At 43.9% G+C, this 21051-nt stretch overlaps 1 protein-coding gene across 1 annotated transcript in view; it reads left to right on the plus strand.

Moving 5' to 3' along the window:
- The first annotated feature begins 584 nt into the window (after positions 1-584).
- akt2l (v-akt murine thymoma viral oncogene homolog 2, like) overlaps positions 585-21051 on the plus strand; it is a 48230-nt gene continuing 27763 nt past the window's right edge. Inside the window, exons 1-10 of the mRNA XM_080530320.1 lie at positions 585-723; positions 1982-2146; positions 2857-2985; positions 4215-4326; positions 6332-6482; positions 12272-12403; positions 14225-14290; positions 14637-14705; positions 14905-15027; positions 15167-15295. Of these exons, the coding sequence (XP_080386446.1) occupies positions 2101-2146; positions 2857-2985; positions 4215-4326; positions 6332-6482; positions 12272-12403; positions 14225-14290; positions 14637-14705; positions 14905-15027; positions 15167-15295 (957 nt within the window). The 5' untranslated portion in view covers positions 585-723; positions 1982-2100. The remainder of the gene's footprint in view (positions 724-1981; positions 2147-2856; positions 2986-4214; positions 4327-6331; positions 6483-12271; positions 12404-14224; positions 14291-14636; positions 14706-14904; positions 15028-15166; positions 15296-21051) is intronic.

A 21051-nucleotide genomic window follows, 5' to 3' on the forward strand; every position in this document is an offset into this window, starting at 1 on the left:
ATTCATACAACAAGGGACACAATACTTTCCCGTTTTCTCCATATTGTCAGGGTATTTGAGCCTCGGAAAAGCGCTATATACATATAATTAATTATTATTATTATTTCTCCATTTCGAAGACAGCGCCTCAGCCAACGTTGGCCCCGGAAACACGTCACGACTTAACAAGCGGATTATGAATATCATAAACTTCACTGAGTGATAGAGATAGATGTTGAATCAGATCAACTGAATACATACATAAATAAATGTCCATAACACTAACATTCTCCCACTGTTATTTATAAAGATGTCTATGGCATGCAGAAATATAATGAATAGTCTTTAACGCTGAGACAAATATAATGCTGTTTATTACAAACACAGACCTCACCTACAATAACAACAACAACCCGTGTTATTGCGTTTCAGACATGGGGGAGAGGTGGGACAAGGGGGAGCCAGAGACATGGAAGAGGTGGGGCAAGGGGGAGAGGTGGGACATGGGGGAGAGGTGGGACAAGGGGGAGCCAGAGACATGGGAGAGAGGTGGGACAAGGGGGAGCCAGAGACATGGGAGAGGTGGGACAAGGGGGAACCAGAGACGGTTTACGCATAATTTTTTTGGCACGGTTACGTCATTTCCTTCTCCAGCCAGCCAGTGTGAGGTTCTTCTCGGGTGGATGGCCTGTGCAGGATCGAGCCTGTCAAATAAAACTGCCCTAGAGACAAGAACAACGTGGGGTAAAGACAAAACAAATACAGTATAAACTCGAATATGTAGCTATGTATAACTGGCTTTGTAATCGCAATACCCATTCACATGGGAGGGAGGGGGTATTTTAATTGAGTTATTTTTTACTTGAATTATCTGCAGCATAACGTCTGGCTAGCTTACTGTTGGCTAACTAAGTTAGCTAGCTAGCTGTTTGATAACAGAACAGTCGGTGCTGTGCACCTGGCTCTGCCTGCCTGTGCAAACACCACGGTCACTCGGCAGACGCAGCTGAACTTTTCGCTAGCACGTCCAACTGTGGTTGAGTCACTCGATAGATTCCTATCCGGACGGTGGAACCTTTTACAGTTCAGGGTACACCTCTGAGTCCAATACCAAGGAGGGAGCAGTGAGTAGCAATTATGGTTAGCCAGTTAGCTTGTTTAGCTAAATCAAAGGTGACAAAAAACGTTATCTTGTTTCGTAGCTATATTATGGCTATATAAAACACAATATGCATATTTAGAAGCTGTGTCTAAGAGTCCGAAAACAATGCTGAGCTGCAGCAAGTGGAAAGTGTGAGAATCTCTGATGTTGATCCCTGATAGGATCAAAACAACACTGGCTGACGGCTGATGCATGACTGATTGCCAGATCGCCAGTTCTTGCTAGATGGTGTTTTAGATGTACACGAATTTTGTTAAGTTATTATTCATGATTATATAAACAATTGCACTGCTATCTTCCAAATCCGCCCTCAAACCATAAAATAAGACTGCCAGTGTCAAAAACAACCATCTACGGTCAATGTACGTCCTGTATTTTTTACTAGCCTAAACGATAACCTTTCGTGCAGCCTACTGTATGAAATACTGTGTGCAGCATGGCCAAGTTAACAGCACTTAGCTAGTCAGCCTAATTCGTATTCTCACTTCACACGCATTGCAACACTTTTTTTTTTACCCGTATTGTGTACGTGCTTCTGAGTTGGTTGCTGTACTCTTCTTAATCTTCTTTCAGGACCAATCGAATCTTGCTCCCTAATCAAACACAAGTCAAGCTCTGAAAGTTAGATCAATCTTAGAACAGGACATGTTATACCAATATATTATGTAGTTCAGACATATGTGTTGCTGTGTGTTTTCAGAGATTTCTGCCTCGAAAATCACCCAGGTTACATAACATATACTTTGAAGTAATACTATAATCAGTTGGGGGGTGTTTGTAGTCTGTTATGTAGTCACTTGTTGTATAATTAACACACTTTAATGTCTGTCATTCCTCTAGGTGTCGTGGAGCATCTTTGACACCAACACTATCCTGTCGCCAACAGTAACCCAGACCCCCTTCCCCTAACCCCTACCCCCATCCCTGCCCCCTTCCAAAACCTCTGTACACCCTTCACCATGAACGAAGTCAACATAGTTAGAGAGGGCTGGCTCCATAAGAGAGGTGAGGCATGAAATTCACTCTTTTGTCTACCAGCTGGTGTCTGGTGGATGCAAAAGTTCACCAGCCACTCTGATTTCTTTACCTCCTGTAGAAGGGTTTAGGTTTTCCACCAATCCTGTGTCAAAATACTGCAAAATATTTCCCCCCACATGAATTCTACCTTGTGTGGTCTCGTTTAGTTGAATTTTACTGTAATGCTTAATTTTTAATGCATTATTTGATTGTAACACAGAAAGCTCATATACACTGTGGTTAGTTTGAAAGTCAGGAGAAGCGTGAGTGGGATGTGCAGCATGGGGGAAGTCAGCTGGGGGAGGAAGACATGTCACATTTTGAATCACCGGTGACTATGATTGCGTACCAGTTTCAACTGATTTAAATTGCAGTATAGTATTACTCCTACCATAGAAGTTTTATTTGCCATGAAATCAGTCAATTGTTGGAATTTTGTATTTTTTCTGGAGCAATTAGGGGTTAAGTGCCTTGCTCAAGGGCACATGGATCGATCGAAACCAGCGACCTTCCGATTGCTAGCCGGCCTCTAACCTCTAAGCTACCGCTGCCCCACACAATGTCCCCCCGAAACACAATGTCAGTGACATGGGATGATAAACCCATGTTGTATGTACAGTATTTGTCACAGAATGTATGTCGCTGGGCACGGCAAGTGTTAAGAGGGTGTACTCAAGTCACCTTGTCTCTGTGTCCAGGGGAGTACATCAAGACGTGGAGGGCCCGGTACTTCATCCTGAAGAGCGATGGGTCCTTCATCGGCTACAAGGAGAAGCCGGAGCTGGCTGACCAGAGCTTGCCTCCGCTCAACAACTTCTCAGTGGCAGGTCAGCTGCGTTGCTCCAATGTGAAAACCTTGACGTCACTGGTGTTGTTGTTTATGTTTACGCTTGAGGTGGTGTTTCCCCTTCAGTTTGATCAACACTAATGTGCTCAACTCACGATTTGTTTTAACAAAATGAGATTGCAGACAAATTATGACTGAAACAGATTATTTTATTTATTTCTCAGACCAAAACTACAAAATACTGTATTTTCTTAAAGGATCGCTTATTTGTACTTCTTCATAACCAATGAAATAAGGAGTTATTATACTATATAGTTTGTTTTTGTTGAGATATGGGATGTGTTCGGCTAGGCTCAAATTATATTTTCAAAAAGTATTGCTGCTGATATGTAGTTTCTTTAAGCACAACTGAAGACAGGTCATAGAAATGATCTATTTGCATGTTAAAAAGCATTTCCCCCTTAGTTTACATTTTGATGATGACCCTGTATGCAGAATCACTTCAACTGCATTCCCAATGTAGCTAGCTGTACACTTACAATAACACACCAACAATGCACACTTCGACAACAGCATTGCAAGATGAGTGCAGCGAACTACAGCAATAACAGTTTAACCTTAAAGCTGAACAAAATGGATAGATAACCAGCATGCTAGCTAGTTAGCCTAGCTACATGACTTTCACTCCAAGTTAACACAAGCATGACCGCTTCATGGTCTCCACCTGTCAATACAAACTTTATTAGAGCGAGCTAGCTAGTCTTGCATGTAATCTTTAGTGTTATTGGCTCAAAACACAAACAAAATTGCTCTGCATGTTTTAAATTGCACAACGCTATTAGCGACAAGACATACACAAAAAGCATTCTAGGATAAGTTACGAACACAACGGTTGCTGTGGAGCCTCATGCCTGAAGGCTGCAACCCTCCTCACCTGACCCAGCAAGTGGCTGATGTGGGTATGGTGATATTATGTGGTTCTAGCCCGGCCTCTCTCACTGCAACGTCCTCGCATTGTCCGAAACAAATATCACAATGCATTTTTCATCTTGAATCGTCACATATTTGTACCGATAATGAACTGCATCGCGATGCCTTGTTACGTCCCTATTCAACGCCCTTCATTGGTGTCAGTGTGTAGTATTTAGCTTTATTTTTGGGAGGGCCTTAATAGCTCACAAAGGAAAGGTCCTAACAGGAACAGTGTGGTCGGTGGCAGTGTTCTTTAACGCTCCACATTCCTTTCTGCCTTCCCGCTCTCCGTCCCAGAATGCCAGCTGATGAAGACAGAGCGGCCCAAGCCCAACACGTTTGTCATCCGCTGTCTTCAGTGGACCACTGTCATCGAGCGCACCTTCCACGTAGACAGCAATGAGGAGAGGTGAGGAGGGGTGAGGAGAGGGGAGGAGAGGTGAAGAGGGGTGAGGAGGGGGCGATGGATGCAGGAAGAACAACGGACGGCGCAGGCGCCAGACCAGAATAGACTAGATGATCGTGGAGTGAAGATATTATTAAAGCGTACGTGCCTGTCCACCTGTCTGTCGATCAGCGCGTACGCTTCAATAATATCTTCACTCCACGATCATCTGGTCTGGTGCCTGTGCCGTCCGTTGTTCTTCCTGCACACCGATACACAGATCCAGGATCCAGCAGCGTCGTCGCTGTTGCACAAACAAACCCGGCGTATATTTTACTTGCCCCGGGCAAGCGTTAATGTGGAACCCTGCTTACTTACTTACGTGTGTGTGTGTGTGTGTGTGTGTATGTATGTGCGGCTGTTATGTTTACAAGGGAATGTACATAGCACGTCATGATAGAATAGTGGACTTGATAGTAAAGGACATATCTCATTTTCCAACCTCAGTGAGAATGTACAAACATTCCTGTGTCAATCCCACCATGTTCCATCTTTGCAGTAACCCAGCCACTTTTACACATTTGTCTGCCAACGGATCACCTAACTCACGGATCGGATCATGTCACGGTTTTTGAGTCACGGATCGGATCATTTTTCGGATCAACACAAAACATTTTTGTTTTTATAAAAACTGCTTTTTCCTTGAATTCTGTAAAAACACCACTTTTACTATGTGACAAAAACCAACAACATTCAAGATGTCAAAACTGGTCATATATATATATATATATATATACATACATATATATACATATATATATAACATATTCTACACTCAAACATTACATAATTATACTGAAATACACTCAATTTAAATGATAGGAGAGAGGGAGGAGGCGCCTGGTTGCAGCAGTGAATCACTGGGCTTTAAAGCAGATGAATAAACATGCCACTTTTAACTAAATAATAAAGTGAACCCTTATTTTGAACATGGTATGAAAAAAATTATCAGAAGTTGTCGAGCTACCTTTTTCGTGCCTCCCGTCATAGTTGACAGAGAAGCCAAAGTGCTCCCATACATGGGATTTAAATGACATGGGAGGCATTTCGAGTTCTTCTCCGCCGAACAACGTAACATGATACACCTGGGCCGCGTTCGTAAATTCGCTTTGAGAGCGCCGGAGCGCACACTGGGTCCGACGTCATAAAGGGACCAAGTAATTTGATTGGACAAGAGGCGTTCCTTGAACGCTGATCAGATTCCAGAGCGGATTTACGAACGCAGCCTTGTTGTTGTGGATTCCCAGCTTCACGTGTAGTGAGCAAACAACGGATTCTTTTTCTTTCGCATTCTCAACCTATCATTGCGCTTTAGAGTAAAACAAAGCAAACTGTCGCGTCTATCTTTTCATGGCAACTCTACATTGTGATTTACAAGAGATATTAAGTAAGATATTAAGTAATAGTATTACTTGTTAACATTTTGCAATTGATCCGCGGTACACATGCGTTCCGAACCGTGGACGGCGATCCGAATGGATCACGGAATTTCCGTGATCCGTTACACCCCTACCAATACACCAGATGTTGTTGTTGTCAATGAAGTATCTAGAGAGGTGTTCGTTCTGGAGGTAGCCTGCACATTTGACCCTAGCCTAGAGGAAGCCTTCATGACCAAGGTCATTAAGTACCAACCTCTCCTGAATACCATCTCCGAACTAGGGTACAGATGCAGACTGCTTGTGTTCATATTTGGCAGCCTAGGACATACACACAGGTTGGTCGTATGAGGGCTCCAACAACTGGGGATGCCCAAAAAGAAGGCTAAACGCCTTGCTAAGTACTGCTCTGTCTCTGCTGTAATTCTGCTACTTGTACCCCTGAAATGTGTAAAAAAAAGAAAGTTATGCCGCTGGTCCATGAATTGTGATTGTGTAGTAACTGCAACGTCAGTATTTGTGTCCCTGTATGTATTTTTTCTATGTGGACATAAATAAATGGTTAAAATGTGTGTGTGTGTGTGTCTCAGGGAGGAGTGGATGCGGGCCATCCAGGCAGTGGCCAATGGTCTGAAGATGCGTGAGCAGGAGGAGGAGCCTATGGACATGTTTGGCTCCCCCAGTGACAGCTGCAGCCTGGAGGAGATGGAGGTGGCCATGTCCAAGACCCGCTCTAAAGTGGTGAGTGTGTGTGTGTGTGTCAAGTTGTGCTTGTTTTCTGTGCTTCCCCTAACTTGAAAGGGCTTTGACCGTTTGACCAGAGTTTCACTGGGACTCCACTCTTTCTGCATCCAATGACCAGACAGCAATTATCTTTCTCCTTTTATTTTGGACTTAATTTTGTCTCTTTTTCATCAGATTTATAAGTAGTAGCAGTAGTAGTAGGTGAAAAACCTTTGAAAAGGTATAAACACAAAATAAGCGGCTAAGAAACAATATGAAGGAATTTACAATGCAATAAAACATTTTTACAAGTAATGAAATAGTTTTCCCAAAATTATGTACCGCCCCTTTAACTTTACCATGAACTGAACTTGATATCAAACACCCAACAGCAACCAAATGGCTATCAAACAAATCCAAGATATCAAACAAACAACAACACACATCCAAGTCATCTCACCGTCAGCCACTCTGGTCTCTGCAAACAGTTGGTTTGAGCACAGCACTGCAATAGGCAAATGTTCCTACCACAGTGTGTTTGTTGAACTGAATCCTCAACTGTGGGACTGCAGACTAAAGGGAGTGGTGATTGTTCAGGTGAGCTGCTGGGTGATATGTGAATTGATTTCAGCTGTGCAGGCCATGACTGTCATCTCATGTTTCTCCTCTGGGGGGAATGGGAGCCAAACCCATGTTGGGATGGCTGAGTTTCTCTAGGGAGGGGAAATTGGGCTCTTTTTCCTTGTTTGTGAAGGAATGGCACTGTATTTGGTTTCTTGTTGAGTTTGCCAAGACAGTGTGTGTGTGTGTGTGTGTGTGTGTGTGTGTGTGTGTGTGTGTGTGTGTGTGTCTGTGTGTGGTTGATGTGTGTGTGTGTCTGTGTGTGGTTGATGTGTGTGTGTGTGTGTGTTTGTGGTTGATGTGTGTGTGTGTGTGTGTGTGTGGTTGATATGTGAGTGTGCGTGCGTGTGTGTGGTTGATGTGTGTGTGTGTGGTTGATGTGTGCGTGTGTAGTTGATGTGTGTGTGGTTGATGTGTGCGTGTGTAGTTGATGTGTGTGTGTGTGTGTGGTTGATGTGTGTGTGTGTGTGTGTGGTTGATGTGTGTGTGTGTGTGTGTGGTTGATGTGTGTGTGTGCATGTGTGTGTGTGTGCGTGTGTGTGGTTGATGTGTGTGTGTGGTTGATGTGTGTGGTTGATTTGTGTGTGCGTGGTTGATGTGTGTGGTTGATGTGTGTGTGCGTGTGTGTGATTGATGTGTGCGTGCCATTGTGAATGTGCTCCTTCCCCATTTCATCGACGTGAGATGGTTCATGGTTCACGTCTCTCTCTCTCTCTCTCTCTCTCTCTCTCTCTCTCTCTCTCTGATAGGGCTGAATGATGTTTTCATAAATGTTAAATGATATAGTTGGATGTTCTGTATAATTCTGTGTATCACTGTGTAAACTTTGTACAGCCTGTCTCTGGGCTCTGTTAATGATTGTGTGAACCTTGTACACCCTTGTACCCTGGACTCTGTTTATGAACTTTTCCTCACCCATTACCCCTCGTGTTATTGTCCCTGAGCCAATCAAAACAGAGAAGGTCAGCTCGCCCCTTCTCTCCCCTGCTTATCAGATTTCAATGTCACTTTTCGAAAACAGGTTTTGGTCGCTCACGGCCACGTCTGTTAATGATTCGTTCTGAACACCACCCCCCTTTTTCTAGGACTCTGATAGGATCACAAACTGCCTCCCCCTTTCCATTCTGTATGAGAATAAAGACTGGCTTACAGGAGGAGAGATTAGTACCAATATGGGGTCTCTCTCTCAGGAGAGGCCTTATATTCGTCCTCCTTGCAAGTAAATAATAATCATGATTGATTCCGTGTCTCTTTGTTGTTTAAAGTCTACTACGGTCTGTTTGAACTAGCGATGGGTTAGCATGGCTTGCTTTACAACCAAGCTGAACAGAATATAGCATTTAAGCCCAGAACCAACCCAACACGTGGTCCTTCGAGCCGGATCTCAAGGTCGTCTGATGGGGGAAGAAGATTCGACACACCGAAGTCTGTACAGCCCGGGATCGAGCGAACCCGGAGAAAGTCCTGGAACGTCAATTCGCTCCAGGCCGGTGACGTTAGATGTCGAACCTTTCTCCTCCAAAAGGACGGCTGACGAGATCCAGACCAAGACATAAGCAACAAAGACCGGTAAATATAATAGAAACTATGAATGAAAGTGAATTATAATAGAAAAAGAAAGATTGCAATCGAAATGAATAGTCTATCTATCCTAAATTGTACAAAATAGGAATTGTTTGACATGCAAAAAAGAATCCATTTCGAAAGACAGATGTATATCTTTTTATGCTATGTAAACAGTAGACTAATGGAAATTAGACTGTGAGTTCGACATACGAAAGGAATCCATTTTGAAAGATAAACGTATATCCTTTCGTGTTAGGTAAACAGCAGACTAAGAATGGAACTGAAACTATGATAATAGAAAAAGAAAGATTGCAATCGAAATGAATAGTCTATCTATCCTAAATTGTACAAAATAGGAATTGTTTGACATGCAAAAAAGAATCCATTTTGAAAGACAGATGTATATCTTTTTATGCTATGTAAACAGTAGACTAATGGAAATTAGACTGTGAGTTTTGACATACGAAAGGAATCCATTTCGAAAGATAAATGTATATCCTTTCGTGTTAGGTAAACAGCAGACTAAGAATGGAACTGAAACTATGACTGAAAGTGAATGCTTGTGAGAATTAGAAAAGTGTAGAATTAGAAAGGTTATGTGTTAGAATTAGTCTCAAGATTAGGGTTACTGTATGATCAGTGAGAGACAGAGAGAGCAGAGGAGAAACACACGGGAGGGGACTATGAACTGTGTGCGTTTGAGGCAGAAGAGGAGCGCAAGGGTGGGGGCTATTTGAGAGAGTGTGACACAGAACAGGAAACAGGGAGAAATAGACAGACAGGAGACAGACAGACAGACAGACAGAGAGAGAGAAATAGACAGACAGACAGAGAGAGAGGAATAGACAGACAGACAGACAGAGAGAGAGAAATAGACAGACAGACAGAGAGAGAGGAATAGACAGACAGACAGGAGACAGACAGACAGACAGAGAAACAGAGAGAGAGAGAGAAATGGACAGACAGACAGGGAGAGAGAAATAGACAGACAGACAGAGAGAGAGGAATAGACAGACAGACAGGAGACAGACAGACAGACAGAGAACCAGAGGAGACTAGGAGACGAGTAGAGGAGACGAGGAGAGGAGACTAGGAGACGAGTAGAGGAGACGAGGAGAGGAGACTAGGAGACGAGTAGAGGAGACGAGGAGAGGAGACTAGGAGACGAGTAGAGGAGACGAGGAGAGGAGACTAGGAGACGAGGAGAGGAGACTAGGAGAGGAGACGAGGAGACTAGGAGAATAGTAGAGGAGTAGAGGAGACTAGGAGACAAGGAGAGGAGACGAGGAGACTAGGAGAGGAGACGGGGAGACGAGACTAGGAGACTAGTAGAGGAGACGAGGAGACTAGGAGAGAAGGAAGGAAAAAGTGACAGAGAGGAGAGCGAGTGCAGGAGAGAGGGACAGAGAGGAGAGAGAGAGAGAGAGAGAGAGAACAGGAAGCAGAAGGGTGGGGGTAGACGGACTCTGACCCAAGAAGGGGTTGGAGGGCCGTAAACCTCCATTATAACACACGAATTTGGACGAATGACAAAGTTTATAGAATAAATGGGAAAATGCCTCTACGAAACAGAAGCTCATTTGATACATGGTCTTTTTAATTACATGTATCAAACAGCAGGGGAAATGATGATTGACAGGAGTTAACGCACATTTTCACGTATATAATTACACACAATTTTTAAAAAATTGTGTGTAAAAAAATATATAGTGATAATGGCGCACATTTCGTGAACGAATTGATCAAACACGGTGTCCAAACACCTGGACATTGAAGAGTGTGTTTCTCTAAAGGAAACACACATGAGAATAACACAGACAACTATGGGTTTGAATGAATGAATGAATGAATGAATGAATGAAATGAATGAAATAAATGAAATTAATGAATTTGAAATAGTAAATGGGAGATGGGGTTTAGACTACCCATAGTAGACGACAATAGGGAAGTATTGATTGATTGATTGAAAACTTTATTAGAAGATTTGCAGAAGCAAGTGACATGAAAGTACATATTTCAATTGGGGTCCTAGATACTCAATTCATCGTTATATGTAAAGACAGCAGATTTGGCAGAAACAGAAAACACACTGGCCACGTGGATGGCTATTTAGGAAATAGGAAATAGCCAGAACAAATGATCTGCCAGTCCCTTCTGTTTCCTACAGGATCGAGAATACAACCTGATGACCAGATCCTCATCGACGAGATGGAAGGAGAACACTGGCGCAGCCCGCGGTGGGTTGAGCCATTTGGGGTGCTGCTGAGCATCTCAACTGCTGTCAAGATCGCAGAACGAGATACGTGGATACACAGAGCCATTGAAAGAAGGTGACATTGTTTCCCTCGAACGACGGATAGTGGTGGAAGCCCGGGCTACAAAGGGGTTATTCATTTAGTGAATATTACGTCTCAAACCCGGTGAAGAATTCTTCAGATCCACTACCTCTTAGAATGAGGGGACCAAATCCTCCCGACGACCCAAACGAGACGCCCGTCCAGGCACACGACCCAGTCTGGGGCAGTAATGTCCCAGATGACAAGAAACCCTGAACTATCAATCAGAGACATTTGTAAACGCATCCCTTACGATAAACGAAGCCTAGAACCGCGAAATCGATCAGATCAGACTGATGACACTCCAGAACTGAATGACTCTTGACCTATCGACTGCAGTGGCAGGAGGAACATGTGTGATGCTTGACATCACATGATTGTTTGTTGTGTCTTCCCCTGCTTCAGAGCTATGACTAACAAACTGATTTCAGAAATACTTGTACAAACAAATGTTGATTCAAGAAATTATGATGGAACCTAAGTACCTAACCCAATTTGAGAAACTCTAATCCAAGTTGAGATTCATGTGTGATCTGTACGGCGATGTTGAATGACAGTTAAACTAGAAAATATGAAAGAAAGTTAAAACGATCTGAATAAAGAGAGAATGTTTGTATCGTGATAAATTATGAAAAACAGCAGGGAATGATAGGGCTGAATGATGTTTTCATAAATGTTAAATGATATAGTTGGATGTTCTGTATAATTCTGTGTATCACTGTGTAAACTTTGTACAGCCTGTCTCTGGGCTCTGTTAATGATTGTGTGAACCTTGTACACCCTTGTACCCTGGACTCTGTTTATGAACTTTTCCTCACCCATTACCCCTCGTGTTATTGTCCCTGAGCCAATCAAAACAGAGAAGGTCAGCTCGCCCCTTCTCTCCCCTGCTTATCAGATTTCAATGTCACTTTTCGAAAACAGGTTTTGGTCGCTCACGGCCACGTCTGTTAATGATTCGTTCTGAACACCACCCCCCTTTTTCTAGGACTCTGATAGGATCACAAACTGCCTCCCCCTTTCCATTCTGTATGAGAATAAAGACTGGCTTACAGGAGGAGAGATTAGTACCAATATGGGGTCTCTCTCTCAGGAGAGGCCTTATATTCGTCCTCCTTGCAAGTAAATAATAATCATGATTGATTCCGTGTCTCTTTGTTGTTTAAAGTCTACTACGGTCTGTTTGAACTAGCGATGGGTTAGCATGGCTTGCTTTACAACCAAGCTGAACAGAATATAGCATTTAAGCCCAGAACCAACCCGACACTCTCTCTTTCTGCTCAGACGATGAGTGACTTTGACTACCTGAAGCTGCTGGGGAAGGGCACGTTTGGGAAGGTGATCCTGGTAAAGGAGAAGGCCACAGGGATCCACTACGCCATGAAGATCCTCCGCAAGGAGGTCATCATCGCCAAGGTACCACAAACACACGCACACATCAACCACACATACATCAACCACACACACACATACATCAACCACACACACACACACACACACACACACATACATCAACCACACACACACATACATCAACCACACACACACACGCACACATCAACCACACACACACATCAACCACACACACACATCAACCACACTCACACATCAACCACACGCACACATCAAACACACGCACACATCAAACACACATACGCACACATCAAACACACACACACACATGAAGATCCTACGCAAGGAGGTCATCATCGCCAAGGTACGCTACAGCACGGGGACTGCCGTCCATCCATTCCAAGTCAGGGACTTTCTCAATTGATTGTTGATTTTTGTTGTCGTTGTCGTTGCTAATTGATATCATTATCCATACGGGTCTTTTAACGCACGAACAAGCTTATGGATTGTCTTCGACAGGTAGTATCTCAGTGTTTCCTGCAGGAATTTTCAAATTAGTGGCGGTGAGGCGTGCGAAACGTGCACGTGCGCTCAAAACAACGACGTAATTTCACCAAAAACTAGAGGGAGCGTGGCAAATAAAATAAAAAAATAGCGGTTAAGCCATTAAAGCCGAGCGGCGATGTTTTATATAGCAGGTGAGCTAACCCTAATCCTAACCCTAACCCTGAATAAACAACTCGGGTACCACGCACTTATCTGTCCGTGCGGAACAATACTCCCAACCCATAGTTCCGTGGGTGAATTATATCAACCCACCACATTACACAAGTAAAATCACAGTGTGACAGTCAGATGGAGCTTTCGGTAAATAGCTGAGTATCAGCTGAGTTAAAGAAAACCAACTCTTACCTTTGATGGCACCTACATGAGCCCTGTTTTCCCGTACATCTCCCTTGTGTCTCTTATTGTCCAAATGTTCCCTGAATTTTAGCTGCATGTTTTTCCAGCATGTAATTCCTTTGTCAATAAAAATTTTTTAAAATATTTTCCCCTGCCAATACTGTGTCGTTGCTAAAGTGACGGCACATAATAATAGTTTTTTTACTTGCTAATGTCTGCTGATACACCACCACAGCTAGCCGATGCTGATGGCTCTCCTTCTGCCATCCGCACAGTAGCTGCTGCTTGTTCTCCCGCTGTAGACAGAGTGAACCGTTTGAGGGATTTTTGAGTGTGAAACTAAAAGACAGAGTGAATATTATTTAAATGAAAACATATCTGCAAATATTATACTGAACTGTACAAAATCATTGTTGTGATTGGACGTTAGAGGTCCGCTGCAGCAAGACTGCGAGGCTGCTATCAGACTGGCCGCGTCAGTGAGTTAATGTTTCTTCTCAAGGGACCGGCGAAAAGACTAGAGGGAGAGGGATATCCTGAAATCCAAATTTCCCGCTAAATTCGGACCAATCACAAAACAGTTTTGCAAGCGTGTCGCTTCGCGCGTGTGGGGGCGATAAGTCTGCAACATTGTAACATTGTAACTTACTGCTCCCTAAATCGGAACGAAATGTCGGTCTGAAAGCGGCCTAAATCTAGCTTCAATCTTTTTTTTTTCTTCGTAATACCTCGCTGCCTTTCTCGTTGCGCAGCCTGAGGAGAAATCGTCGACTTAGTGGACTGAATCAATTAGTGGCGGAGAAAATTCATTCGTGGCGCCCCGCCACGAATCAATGCATATAGAGGAAACATTGTATCTCATAAACAGCCATTTCATCTGGACAGCTAACGCTGGCTGTGCGTGCGTCACTCTGCGCCCAGTATGAGTATGTGGTGTGTGGTGTCCCTGAACCCTGCCTGGCTGACTGTGTGTTTGTGCAGGACGAGGTGGCCCACACGGTCACAGAGAGCCGAGTGTTGCAGAACACACGCCACCCCTTCCTGACGGTGAGTGTTCCTCTCACCTATTATCATATTCTGATTCTGGTTCCAGTACAGAGTCTCTCAGTACCACATCCACGCTACGCTGTACGCGGTCAAGGGCAAGGTCTAACCTCTCATCCCTCCCTCTCTCCCCTCCCTCCCTCCCTCCCTCTCTCCCCATCCTCTCTCCCCTCCCTCCCTCCCTCCCTCCCTCTCTCCCATCCCTCTCTCCCCTCCCTCCCTCTCTCCCCTCCCTCCCTCTCTCCCCTCCCTCCCTCTCTCCCTCTCTCCCCTCCCTCCCTCCCTCTCTCCCCTCCCTCCCTCCCTCTCTCCCCTCCCTCTCTCCCCTCCCTCCCTCCCTCTCTCCCAGACACTGAAGTACGCCTTCCAAACACACGACCGGTTATGCTTTGTGATGGAATACGCCAACGGGGGCGAGGTGGGTACAGCTATTACCACCCAGTCACACACACACACACACACACACACACACGCACATATCAACCACACACACACACGCCCACATCAACCACACACACACACACACACACACACACACACACACGTCAACCACACACACACACACACACACACTCTCCAGTAGTATCACAGCCAGTCCCGTCCTCTCTCTCTTCCAGCTGTTCTTCCACCTGTCGAGGGACCGTGTGTTCACAGAGGACCGCGCCCGCTTCTACGGGGCGGAGATTGTGTCGGCGCTGGAGTACCTGCACTCTCGTGACGTGGTGTACAGGGACCTGAAGGTAGCTCCCTCCCTCCCCCGCTCCCTGTCTCCCTGTCTCCCTCCCTCTATTATGCTACTATTATCTGGACCGAGACCCCCACCACCTAGGGCGACTCCCTGGTCTCACGTGTCCCTCACTCTCTTGTGTGTCTCCTCAGCTGGAGAACCTCATGTTGGACAAGGACGGCCACGTGAAGATCACCGACTTCGGCCTGTGTAAGGAGGGCATCACGGACGGCGCCACCATGAAGACCTTCTGTGGCACCCCCGAGTACCTGGCACCAGAGGTGAGGGAGGGGCTGGCACCCCCGAGTACCTGGCACCAGAGGTGATTCCAATCAGCTGGGGCTTTAAAGTTAAAGGCTCTTTTGCCAACTGTTTTCTTAACAAAAGGTGTAGTGAAATGAAACTGAGAGGAATGCCTAGAACGGTGGTTTGCTGTAAAAGGAACAAGATACTGTTAGGGGGGATAGGGGGGATAATTTAGATTAATACATTTAAATAGAAATTTAAGCCAGTGCATGTGTCTTCTTACATGTGGAGAAGGGAATTTAAGTGCCTGATACATGATACAATGGTGAGTGAGAAAGGGACATCCAAGGACAAATCTGCAGATTCTGTTATATGCTGTGTTAACACTAGAACAGCCGTGAGGTGTTAAACAGCACCAGTGAGTACAAAAAAAATTCTACCTTTGCACTCGATCACATTTCAGGACCCTCCTTTCATGACTTTTCCTAGATATGTGCGTTCTACCACCCAGCATTTTTACATTTTCAAAATCGAGTTAGTATAAAGCGTTTTAGCAGTATTTCTGTGTGTGTCTGTGTATTTGTGGCTGCAATTCTCTTTTATATCAGCAGAGGTAGCAAGGGGGCACACACTGTGCTCAAATTCAGGCTTCAGTGCTGAATGAGACACAGTGCATAAGACTGATATTTGTGTTTATATATAGGCTACAATAACAATCAAAATAAGATATGTATATGTGCAGACAGTTATGAAAATGATAAACTGTACAGTATGTCTCCCAATCAATGTTCGTTCAGACAATACAACCAAAGGCGTAAAAATACTGATGTTCTCATAATGTAATTATATATATAGCTAAATTAGACTGTAGACTGCTATGGAGGTATATTGAAACCAATATATAGATTATATATATAGATTATATATACAACCTGATTGGATTAAATAAGATTCTGTTGTGATTGTGTTGACATTGTTGTGATTGCAAAATAAATCTTGGTTATGTAATGTGTAAAGAACATGATGACACGAATGCCTATTATGATGATATGCAAAAGGGACAATCTGTCTATGAATCTTGGTTCAATCAAGGTTGTACATAGATATACGCAGATTCATATTTGGATAGTTGATTTTGGCACCATTGTATAGTAGCCAATTGCAGAGAGTATACATTATTTTGTTTGTTTACTGCATATTATAAATGAAATGATGTGTATTAATTATTTTTGTTGGTTTGAATCCTCACTGTGTTCATGTGTCTGCTGATGTTAGGGCCGGCGTGAAGTTCACGACAAATAAACAGACTGTGTGAAGCTCATAACTATGATAACACAATATTGCAATATTTATTACTATTCTTTTTTAATAATGATAATCAACTTTCATTCATTAGTAAAGCTCCCGCAGTCTCAATCAATCTCCTCTCCATATATAGCATTTAATCTGTTCCATAGTTCGTTCTCAGCTGACTCAAGCTTCATCAGATTGCTCTAATAATTTCCCCACTTCTCTGCTTATAGGAACTTTATGCATTTTAGAGAAACATGTATTTGACAAAGAAACGTGTAGGCTAAGAACTAGTTTCTAAAGTGAGTTACAATCACTTGATGGTTGATACACGGGGGAGGGTAATCTTATTGATCGTTTCCCATTAGCAAACAATAGCTGCCAATTCATGAGCGAGCCAAGCGGGTTTCAAAGCTGCCAAGCGGGTTTCAAAGCTGCCAAGCAGGTTTCAACGCTTACAACGCTTACAAGCTCATAACTATGATAACACAATATTGCAATATTTATTACTATTATTTTTGTATAATAATAATCAACCATCATTCGTTAGTAATGAAAACTCCCGCAGTTCCGATCAATCTCCTCTCCACTTTACACATTACATAACCAAGATCTCTTTTGACATCACAACAATGTCAACACAATCACAACAGAATCTTATTTTATCCAACCAGGTTTTATATTTTGATTATGACATCATGTCTTTCAACATTGTCACACTTTTCATTACACACATTAGCGGATTTATCATTCTGTACTCTTTCTCTCCTTTCTTTCATGTATTTTCTTTTCTTTTTCTCAATTAGTAGTCTCCTAATCTCGCTACAGTTTGAGCGAGACTGTAACTGTCATTGTTTGAATGAATGAATGGTCTTTATTTGTCATTGATATAGTACAGGTACCAAACAACGAAATTTGGGAGGGGGGGCTCCCCTGGTGCTAGGAAACTAGGTGCTAGGAACTGGTGCTATAACTGTGTTCATGTTATAATGTTTAGTGAACGAACAATTGTTGGGTGTTTGCCACAAATCCGAATTATCTTGCCGTGAAATGTACATCAAATAACATGATGTCGGCGATCTACTAGAACTGCGGGACGACTGCAATGTAGGCTACCATATATATCTGCCATATCATACCGTTTTATATTGAAAAATATGATGGTAAATAAATACATGTGGGACCGATGTATGATATGGCAGAGGTGTGGTGTGTATCAGTCTGTCTCGTTCCAGCGAGTCAACTCGTGTTGACTCAATAAGACATGCGCTTGATGGGGGAGGGTTAATGGCTCTCGATCGTTTCCGATCAATGAACAAAGACATCGGGTTCCCCCGCAGTCACAGTGCTACATGAAAATATCTAGCCACACACCACATAGCATACCTCCGCCCTATATGTATTTATCATCATATTTCTCAATATAAAACGGAGGTACGATATATGGCAGATATATGTATGGTATATTATGGCAGTTTCTGGCGCCTGTCCCGTTCTGTTGTTCAAAGAATATAATATAAAACGCATCACTGCACTGCTGTCTGTCCTGTGTTGTTTTGTTTGGATTGCATTTTAGCACAGTGCGCCGATTAGATAGAAGATGTTCTACAGAGGGTGATGTAACCCCTCCCTCCCCTCCCTTCCCCCACCCCTCCCCTGCTGTTGTGTCTCGATACCTGGTCAACACAGCTTGGGATTCCAAGGAAATTACTTGGAACTATGTGTGAAAGGGACAACATTGCAATATATATTACAGTTATTTTTTAATAATGATAATCAACTTTCATTCGTTAGTAATGAAAACTCCCGTCTCCAGTCTCGTTACATACATGCATACGTTATTATATATATAAATAAAGCCTTGAACTGGCCAAGCATAAAGGCTGAAGATGGAAAGTCACTACAGGCCTATGCACTGTATTTGAGAGGATGCAACAATGCCATGCAAGACTTGCACTATCTGGAAGAGCTTGATAGCCCATCAAACCTCAGGCTTATTGTTTCTAAGTTGCCCTACAAGTATAGGGATAAATGGAGGTCTATTGCCTGCAATATACTTGAGATTAGTCATGGCAGGGCTAAATTCAAAGACCTTGTTGGCTTCATTGGAAAAACAAGCCACAATTGTTTTAGATCCTTTGAATTTAGATTACCATCCCCCATGCTTCAACCATTATATCAAGTGAATGGAACTGACTTTAGAAACGAGTTATTCTGGTTTATTTGCAAGGACCACAGGAAAGGCCAAGGATTTCCACTTACACATGTGTGAGGAAAAGTAACAGCGTTTTGTTACAGAACTGTTCGCAAATGTTCCATTTGTTCATTTGCTTTATTGAGGTGACTCTGCGAAATGACAATAACTAAACAAGTCCTGACAACAAAAATATATGTATAATATTGTATATAATGTTTTTTCTGTATATCACTGTAGACCACAGTCTCACTCACATATACACAACACAACACTGTTGTGTATAATACAGTTTTCTCAGTCGCTTTGGTGCATTTCTCACATCACTATTAACATTTGCACAACAGTTGTCAGTGTCATCAAAATGAAAAGTCCTGACACCATTGTTTATGAACAAGATAGTCAAATGGCTTTGTCATGTTTTCATTATGACAGTTCACTCTGTAAGTGTTTTCCAATGCAAAAAAATTAGATCTTGAAAGTGAAACCGCAGGGTGCGTTCGTAAATTCGCTATGAGAGCGCCGGAGCGCACACCGGGTTCAACGTCATAAATGGACCAGGTAATTTGATTGGACAAGAGGCATTCCATGGGTGCTAACCAGATTTCCAGGGCGAATTTACGAACGCATGCTAGCGAATTCGACGACGAAAATCGTTAGAGGAGATATACGGGTTATTTTGATAAACTGGACACATTTTGTGAATATATATTGGTACTTTCTCACCTGAAAACATATTAAAACTTCATAAAATGACATGGTAACACTTGTAAAGGCAAAATCACAGCATTTTTTTTTTGAAAAAAAATGGAGGATTCTTCTGCTTGCCGGTGCGAAATGCATTCTGGGAAAAGGCGTCGGAGCCTGGCAGACGGCCTTGTGTGACATCGCCCTCCAGCGATCTTTGTGCGTCAGTACACTCTTCTCTATGTTAAACTATCATAGTGCTGAATCACACCTCATCGCGATTGAATAAGGTCGCGATCCGCCGCGAACCAAGTCTGGAATCGGCCGGCGTGTTCAGACCGAAACTCAATTGGTTCGGAGCCTGAAAAGTTGGTTCGCAGCGGGAACCAGAAAATAGTGGTTCTCAAGCGCGAACCAAAACGTAGAACAGTCACGTCGTCAGTGGGTGTGTCATATTCTAGGCTGCAGAGACCAGCAAGGAGTAATAATAATAATAATAATAATTTATTAAATTTATATAGCGCTTTTCCAAGGCTCAAAGACGCTGACAATATATGATACACATGGGGACACACAAAAACAACAAGTAACAACAACAAGTAACATGGAACACAGAGTCAGCGAACGGGGATGGGGGGGGGGGGTGGTGTAGAGTCCGGTGTTGATGTTGCTGGGAGTCTCGATGGATGTGGCGGCGGCAGCGGAGAATGCCTGCCTTGGTGGCAGCAGCAGCAGTGAGGCGATGGTTGTGGTTCAGTGAGTGTAGGTGAGACGAGAGAAGGGCAGGGGGAGGTGGGGGGCAGGTGAGATGGCCGGAAGTACAAGGCAAAACGACAGGCAGTGAACCAGAGCGACAGCGCGGTGCCGCCGTTGCCGTTGTCGTCAGTATTGCCAGCCTGGGACCGAACCCGCGCGGCCGGCCAGCCTAGCCGTGCCATGCCAGCGACCAAATCGCGCAGCAGTGAGTGAAGGCTGGGAAGGACCGACACTCACCTGCGGAGATGGCAACCCCCGAGCCGGGAAGGGAGCGGTGGCTACCTCCCGGGACGAGGGTAGTAGCACGGCACGGCCAGGCCAGCGATGCCTGAGAGCGGCGCGCAGCGGGTCGGTCGGCAACACAGAGCCGGGGGACAGGAACGATGAGGCGGTGAGTACTGCAGTCCGGTAGTGAAGGCGGTGAGTACTGCAGTCCGGTAGAGAAGGCGGTGAGTATTGCAGTCCGGTAGTGAAGGCGGTGAGTACTGCAGTCCGGTAGTGAAGGCGGTGAGAGGCGGAAGATGGCGGGGGGGAAGGCAGCGGAGGTCGGCGGGACAGGATACAAAAAGGATAGGACAGGATACAAAAAGACAGGATACAAAAAGACAGGATACAAGAAGACAGGACAGGACCGGGAAACAGAAGCGGCAGTCACAACGCGGACGCCAGCGTGCTCTGAACCCGGAAAAACAACTACGGGAAACGCAACAGGACAAAAAAAAAATAAAAAATAGGGGAGTATGGAGGAGGACAAAATGTAATCTAATCTAAATCTAATCATTAGTGATCAAAAACAATATCAAAAGTTTCATTATTCTCTCTATCTTCCTCACATGCTCAGCAAACAATAATTAAATTAATTAA

This window comes from Nansenia antarctica, assembly GCF_963989245.1.
Source record: "Nansenia antarctica genome assembly, chromosome: 4".
Classification (NCBI taxonomy): Eukaryota; Metazoa; Chordata; class Actinopteri; order Argentiniformes; family Microstomatidae; genus Nansenia; species Nansenia antarctica.